General features: G+C 35.3%; 1 protein-coding gene across 3 annotated transcripts in view; it reads right to left on the bottom strand.

Annotated features, from left to right (window-relative positions):
• Positions 1 to 1378: 1378 nt before the first annotated feature.
• The window catches only part of LOC136832767 (uncharacterized), a 69931-nt gene continuing 62575 nt past the window's right edge, over positions 1379 to 8734 (bottom strand). For all 3 annotated transcript variants that reach the window (XM_067094299.1, XM_067094300.1, XM_067094301.1), the window contains exon 3: positions 1379 to 7804. In XM_067094299.1, the coding sequence (XP_066950400.1) occupies positions 6245 to 7804 (1560 nt within the window). In that variant the 3' untranslated portion in view covers positions 1379 to 6244. The remainder of the gene's footprint in view (positions 7805 to 8734) is intronic.

The raw sequence follows: 8734 nt of genomic DNA, 5'->3' as shown, positions 1-8734 counted from the left end.
CCCACCTTGACGCTCTCGGGCACTATCACACTCAAGGTCCACATTATCAAAGAACGACATTCTGCCCATTCCGCACATTGTTTTCAAGCCCATACGTTTCCTTACAGTAGGGTTCAGTGTTTTGTTCCTAATTGCCGTTACCAATTCGAAACCTTAAACTACAGTTTCTTTCGGTTTCCATCGCAGGAAAAAAAAAAAAAAATGAGAGGTACCACTGTATAAATTGTAAGAAAGTGCTATTGTTTAAACAAATTGCTGACAAGATTTTTCTCGTTGAAGAAATGGGCTGCCATAAGAAAAGACAGAGAAAGCTTGTTGATCATTAGCAAATAAGAATGGGTGAGTTTGAAGAACCTAATACTATGCCTATTCATAGTGAGGTAGCTTCATCAAGGAAAGCAGCCCAGTAAGGAATAAGGAGTGCGAAGATCGAGCAGAAAATTAACTGTTTAAACATGAGAAAGATACTAGTTAAAACTAGCTTAACTAAATAACATATGCTAATTAATAATAAACAGAAATTATTATGTATGAGAAAGAATAAAACCATTGTTTGGTGATGAATAGGTTCAAATGAACCTGTTCTATAAAAACACAAATTGTTGCTCAATTTAAGTTTATCAATTTTAGGTTAAACTGGATTTTGAAAAAAAAAATCTATACAGACGTTTTACGAAAGTTACCTGGTTCTAAATCCATTGCATAGCAGGGAGTTAGCATAATATGTAGAAAATATAGGCTACAATTCATGATTTGCTCAGGCCAGTACAAAGCTAGAGAAAGAAAACACATACAGTATAAACTTTATATGTGCACATAACCCACTTTACAAAATTATCATAATGTAGGTGAGAAGCAAACACCAATCAAAAAAGAAAACATTATTAAGTTATGCGCTTTTTTTATTAACTTTTTCCTTCGCGTTAGCCTTTACTTTCCCTGCCATAATCCTATTACAATAAGAAAACTTTGCACTTGACACGGATTATAAGGTGTTTCGTCATATCTTATGTATTTCTTGTCATCTGAGAGAAAGAAATCCACTCTGTAATGCGGAAATCAACCATCCTACGCAAGTTGTCTTTATTATTTATAACCGGATTGGTTTCAGACAAAATATACTTTCGACGACGATTATGGCAGAATAGCACAATTTGTTGCATGGAAAATTAAAACAGTGGAATTATGGGGTGTCTGGCCAGGGGACCAGAGGCTTTCACGTTTTCTTAAATTAACTTCACCTTTCAAGGGAGAAATGAGTGACCTAGCACAATTAAAAATCCCTTGAAAGCTCTAAGATGACTTACTCACCTTTGAAATACTGCACTTATTTTAAGAAGAAGTTACTAAGAGATTTAAGGATAATAATACCAACGTCTTAACAACTATCACATTTTTTTTTCTGAAGTCTGTCTTGGTCTGCACCAAGACCAAGGATGAGAGAACAAACCACAGAACATTGGGTATATTGAGTACTCCAGGTTTAAAAGAAGGGTTAAAACATTTATACGAAAAATACATTTGACAGCATATGTATTATATACACATTCATGTACACATGTTAACACTGGGGCACTTGGAATATTCAGAATCCATAAAACTAGGCTGTTAACAATTGCCTAAATCTCTACAGAACTTGAACCAAAAGCTGTCAGTGACAGCAACTTGTCTACCCTTGGTTTGCACCCTTTAGATCAAGGTGCCTCCATTTAATACACTTATGTTACATTTAAAAAACATGAATTTTGAATTGATGATAATGTTCAAGTACATAAACTACATATTCTTATGTACAAGTAGAAACGAAATAATACCAGTACAAGTAATTTTATTTCAATGTAAAAAGTGACATTAAACGGAATGACTAGAAAAGGGACACCTTACAAGCTTGCAAGGTAAGAATGAAGACATTCCAGTGTATATATATATTTATCTGCAGTTATGAAAAATAACAGCAGTTCATTCAAAAAAGTGCATCAGAAACATTTCGTCAGTTCAAGGAATACGTGAAGCAAGTATTCCCCTCCCTCTTTCCCTACACAATGCTGTCATATTGTCATGGGTAATACTATATTCTTAATCTTTAGAAAATATTACTGAAAGCTTGTACAGAGGTTTTATGCATGAATAATATATATATGTATATATATATATATCGTTATATATATCTGTATCTTATTTTATACTTTGGTAATGAGTAGCCTAATTTTTTTGTTACTTTATTCTAAAAACATTTCAAAGTTTTCTCATTATAAACTGCTCTTAATGAAATGCACGTAGTGTAAATTGTATCATATATCCCATTATATTCTTTGGCTTCTGTAAACAAAAGAAAAATTCAGGTAATCTGTTTTCCGTATTTCTGAAAAATTTTGCATTTCTTCCTATTTTAAGACAGAAATAAGTATAGTTTTGATGCGGTATCAGCTTGCAAAATAAGTGCTGTAAAATAATAATAATAATAATAATAATAATAATAATAATAATAATAATAATAATAATAACAATAATAATAATAATAATAATCCTGTCCTTAAAAATAGGGTCTGCATAGCTGATAATATGTTTTCCATTTTGGACAGTCTCAATTTACCTGGAATTCCGATGAAGAAACGAAGGATGAAACATTTGACGCGCAAGGAAAAGAATTCAACTGCCCTGTTATTCGCTACACTGGATGTGATTCAAACTGGTAAGAAAATCGTTATTAGTAAAATATCAAACACTTATAACAATGATTTTGCCTAGACCTAGTTGATGAGTATTTTCTTAAAGCGTTTATTCTATGAGGTGATTAAAGACAGTTTCTGAAGTCGATCGTCTGTTAAATGAGGTTCAGGAAAACTGCAGTACAGCCCTTAGTTGGCATGTCGTTATAATGCTTCAGTAATTTACTGCATTTTCATTATAATTTACTGCATTTTCATTATACTCACATCGTATAATGATCGGGATTATTAGATTATAGACGCGAAAATGGGGGTTTTATAAATATCTGTAATATTAACAGGGAACCGGATATTTCTATGAGCTCAGAAGTGGCTGTAAATGTATTCAGAATATAGGTCCTACAGAACTTTTTTGTTATTACATTTAAGTGAAACTCTTATTACTTAAGGATATCTACATATTTTATGACATCGTACTTTAACTTATTACTTAAGTATATCTACATATTTCATGACACCATATTTCAGACCATCTTCATTTGTACAGAGAGGCATCACTGCCAACTTTAGAAGACGAAGAAAAAAGTCCAGTGATGAGAAATTTGATAGCTTAAATTCAGATTACTTTACTGACGGAAAGTACTGGATCGAGGGATTATTTATTCAAATGATATCATCTTCAAAATGTATACCGTTGTGTGACTAGAGAGGAGAGTCTCCCTGGTTGCTTTGGGCTATTAAAGTTCAACTGCTACTCTCCTTTACCTTTGAAAATACCAATACCAATTCACTAAATTAGGTTCCCAGATAACCATTAAGGTGTTTGCTGAAGAGATTACGTGGTTTTCCTATCTAGAGAAATTAAACTTCTACGCGTAGCATGTTCCCTACTAATGAACCCGGAACACGTACAATGATATTTGGGAGTTCCAGCAGATCGAAAGGCTCCCATTATAGGAAAATTTCTCGCGTATAATATTTGTCATGAATCTCATTTCTACATTAAAGGGATTGCCAACTTTTTTTCTTTTTACTTTCGAGCGAAAGACGACATTCTAATTTATATTTTTTACTACAGTCTCCATAAAACCAAAATATGCTAGCCGATAAGTACCTAAAAAATCTAGAGCGAGGTAGAAAGTTATAAATATTGCTATTCACAGCGTTGATTTCCTTAATTTTAGAGTTCGTAAAACTGTGAATTTTTCCAAGTCAGTGAACTGTGAGAATAAAAGAACAAACTGCAAAACTGCAACTTAGAATATATTAGTCACTAGATGCGTAAATGTATTCTACCGATTCATAACTAATTTTTCATATATGGTATAAAAATACTTTTTTTTTCTCTACATTATAAGATTTATAAGTTTTGGAAGTGGTCTCCTTGCTAAAGATATTGCCTAAAAAATTATTAACTGTACCATTAAGTAACTTCAGTTGCTTAAGATAAATTTAATCTCTTATTGCCCAAGATCTCTGACCGAACAGTTAGCGGTGAAAAAAATTAATTTATCTGCAAACTACGTCAGAATTATGAAGTTTAAGAAAGCTGAGTAAAGTAAGTGACTTCGAGAGTTCCATCTCCTTAGTATTAAAATTCTGGAATCATTTAAAGCTACTTAAGACATTTTAGTTTTTACACAATTCTAAAAATACATTATTACCGTAATATTTTGAATGTCTTCCACGACTAGAACATGGACTACATTGTTGTTTGATATTTCTAAATTTACAGTCTGTAACAATTGTTAGACCATCAGTAATTATAGGTAATCACAAAATTATTAATCGACATTAATGATATATAACATTGGAACTGAGGCATTCATAGGTTTCCATATACATCTGAGCTCTAATAGCACATGCATTACACACAAGCTAGAATTGAAACAAAAGAAACGGAGGCTTCATTCAATAACTGCAGAACTAAATTCATTCTGGTAATACTTTCTCTCTCTATATCTTTACGGGCAGGTCTGTGAAAACAACAACTTTTTTTGGCACTGGAAATTGAACAAAAACTTATCCTTCAGCCTACTAGATATTTTTCCAGGTAAGTTTTATGTAAATCTAGTTCTTATTGGCACCTGGAACTTAAGACACACAGGAGTTAGCCATACCCACCTTCGCTGTACTACCGTGTTTGTTTCCAAACAATAAATAACAACAGACTCTCCGGATCAGTTCTCTGAAAAGTCATCTTCTGTGTACCAGTTGGCACGGCGTCAAACACCTGATCGAGAGGAAGTCCTTCCATTTGGTCTTCTAAAGGCACACCAGATCTACAGGTTGTTTCATCATTACGAACCATCAGTCCAATGTATGTACGGTGCTTTTAGCACGCTCATACTGCTTAGAGACGTAGAGACACAAACGAAATTAATCTGGTAAATTTTCTGACAGTAAGTGGCTGTTCGGTAGTGTTGATTAAAATGAGTTCTACTGACACAGCACTGTTGGTCATTGTAGAACAAGAGGCCGTTGTGAGCTAACAATGCCTCATTATTGATTGATACCATTACTGTTATTCGATGAGTCAACCACAGCCAATTATACGGTAATTTTTCGAGAAGTATTGGTGTTCATTACCACCTTCACAGATCAATATCACTCCTGTGATGACCAGCATCATCACATAACATCAACCATCAAAACATTTGCATTGGCGTAAAAATATCATGTAATGCTGAGCTTTATTCAAATGAAAACGGAGGCACGTGCAAAAATTTACTGCCCACCTCATCATCTCCCACCTTGTTTCTTATATTGTATGTATTATAAGCAAATGAAAAGATAGCAATTACAAGGCTTCAGCTACATGAATGTTGGAAAAAATGTTAAAATATTTTACATATAACAAGCTTCATTTTCATATGCGTTATACTTTCAGCCTTCCAACCTTATACAAAGCCACTTCCTGTGTGTTTGTAAGCCTTCAAGGGGGAAAAATGTGGGTCAGAACCATTTTATGGAAGAACAAAAATTCTTTTTTTTTTTTTCCTTCCTTTAAAAATAGCATAAAACATTAAAAGGAACTGGTGATAAGTCGAGTTAGTGGTTGGTAAATAATGCTTTTCTTCAAGCTAAAATGTTACTCAGTAAGCCTGGTTTTTATCGTTTGAAGTGAACGCTAAATAAAAAAGAAAATGAAAAAAATGTTTAACCTGTAAATTAATAAGTCTCTTTCCAGGACAAGAACAGGGCAACGTACAACTAATGTCATAGTTATAGATGGTAGGATGGATGTAATGGCATCTTCTGTTCCCTTGTCTTACTCGAGAGTAAGATTTCTTCTCAGAAGTCCAAAACTCATTTCATTTGTAGTGACGTGTTTGATACTATTGCAGTAAAGAGATGCAACTTAATCATGGCTGTTGCTAGTCCCATGTTTCCTGATGTTAACAATCTCGTCCTGGTTAACATGTTAAAGTTGTTGCCAATAAAGCCATCATTCCACCAACGTTATTCAGTTACTGAATGAGCTCTCTTGTTAATCTTTGAGCAGAACTGATATAACAGTACATTTTCTGCACTTCAGGTGCACCTGATTATAATAAACATTTTGAGAATTGAGCCTAGTTATCTCCAACTTTGATGTTGAGAACATTAGCAGGGATATCAGGGCGGGGTACAGAGCTCTGGAGTTTAATTCGAGAGATTTCTTCTTTCAGTTCTAAGACAACGTGGGCCATCTGTTTCATCAGTTTGTCTTGTGTTTGTATTCTCGCTTTCATATTCTGAATTTCGGCGTCCTGTCGACTGACTTTTTCCTCATACAGTTGTGCTAAAAGCCTTAGAATCATCTGGAGCTGAGCATTGCGGAACTCTGCTTCATCTGGTTTGACAGGGCTGTCTTTCAATATACCGAAAGGTTGCTGGTCTTTCAGTATACCAAATGCCGGTTCCTGTGGAGGTTTTGTTGGTGTCTTTGGCATGTCTTTGTGCATGCCTTTTTTGAGGTCTTTCAAGGAACCATGTCCTCCATGGCTTTTAGGCATTGATTTGGTAGTGGGTTTAGGGCTGGATTTAGAGCTAGACTTGGAACTACTCTTGGAGGAAGGTTTTGAGCTGCTCTTTGTGGAAGATTTGGGTGGTGGTTTAGGAGATGCTTTTGGAGGAGACTTGAGAGCCTCGTTGTCAACTGACACAATAACGCACTGACTTTCTAAGTCATTTTGGTCATCAAAAGGTTTGGATCTTCTGCTCGAAAGACGCGTAGATGAATTTCCATAGACTTTTACTGATGGCCTTCTTACTTTTCCTTTCAACGAGGCCTTTGACTCTGACCCTCGACGGCTGATTTTTCTTAGCTCAGGTTTGATTGGTTTAACTGGGTTGACTGGAGGGCAGTGAATATGAGACACTTTTTCTAGCAATCGTATTAGGGTTGGGGCGGGTTTGGGCTTGTCAATGGCTTCGAAGCTTTTGGTTATAAAATCAGGCTTGGGAGGAACTTTGGGCTTGTTGGAAGGGGTTCTGTTTGCCCTCCTGTGTTCACCTAAACGACGCTTCATGGTAGTGCCAGTAGGTCGAACCTCCTCCTCATGAAGGCTCTGAACATTATGAAGGGACAAATCATCTGCATTGTAGTCTGTCATTTCATCGTGGATTCCGCTTTCAATGTCCTCATCTTTTGCATCCTGCCATTCACTTTTGCTGTCACTTCTGCTGTCGAGAACAGCACTGTCAGTATCAGTTGCATTTTCAAAACTGACTCTTTGTCCTAGTTTTGATCGCCTTCGAATACTGACAATGCTGGTAGTATCTGTTGGGTCTTCGAGACTGATTTCTCTAGCTACTCTGGACCTTCTTCGAGGCCGGACAATGCTCTCCGTATCTGTAGGGTCCTCAAAACTCACCTCAGTAGCCAACTTTGCCCTCCTTCGGGCAAGTTTCTTCTTTCTTTGGGATGCCTGAAGCTGTGAATACATGTGGGCTGCTTGAAGGTGCGTATAAGGTAAACGATTCAAAGAAGCTCTGTTTATAGAAGTTCTGTGGACAACTGTCTTTCTGCGCACCCGAGAACCAGCTGTCTTGATGTTATTGCGGTAAAGTGGTGGTATCCAGTACACTAGGTCTGTCTGTTTTTCATTCATAACAGCTGCCATGGGCTTCCAGGCCCATTCTAACTGCAACTAAAAGGAAAATACTAATTTTAGACACAGTATTCATAAAATCTTGACGTAATGATATAACCTTAGATTTTACAGAAACAGACAGAACTCACATATTAGGAGAAATAGTTTGAGTAAAATTACAATTTACAGGTCAGCATAATTAACCTTTGTAAATAAATGGGTACATTATACCACAAAATAAAACTGGATTAATAAAGACAAATAAATTACCAACTGTCGCCATATTAAGAGTTGCAATTTAAGTATTTCTTGAGTAACTCAAACATGAAAACTAATTATCATTCTGCATCTAATCTGTGACATAACACACAAGCAATAGGACAGACAGGTAATAACATAACAAATGAAAGCAATAAGAAGCATGACAATCATCTCTGACTACCACAGTACAACCTTGCTGCAAATTCAGTTTGTACGTGGTTGCGACCTCACCATCACAAAGCGGGTGTTTATGCAGCTTGGCAAGCATAACAAATACAGTTTCTTTTTTTTAAGTTTAGAGTAGATTTACTTGTGATACTTTTATGCAAAATATTTATATAAAGTATTTACGAAAAGATACTCTAGGTGGCTGATAACTATCCTGTTTATGAAATTCGTTGGTCTGATTACTTTATACCCAATGAGTAAGTACATACACCTTTAAAAACATTTATCTGGATAGTCTGTTCTACAGTTATGTAGCTAATGCAGTTTAATAAGTTTCTCTAAGTATATAGGAAAAATTTGCATCAAGAATTACCAAAGATTAATATTTCCTAAATAAGTATAAACTTGCAATATGATTCAAAGCATCATAAGAATTCCATCTTGTACAGAGCAAAGAAGTAAACAGATGCAACAGCGACAGATCTGCGATGATGAGAAACTCTAAGCGAAAGTCTGTTCACAAGCGGATTGGAAAACTTTTGTAGATTATAGCAATTA

Source organism: Macrobrachium rosenbergii, chromosome 50, assembly GCF_040412425.1.
Source record: "Macrobrachium rosenbergii isolate ZJJX-2024 chromosome 50, ASM4041242v1, whole genome shotgun sequence".
Classification (NCBI taxonomy): domain Eukaryota; kingdom Metazoa; phylum Arthropoda; class Malacostraca; order Decapoda; family Palaemonidae; genus Macrobrachium; species Macrobrachium rosenbergii.
The sequence above is the reverse complement of the archived record's forward strand: the minus strand, read 5'-3'. Positions and strand labels throughout refer to the sequence as shown.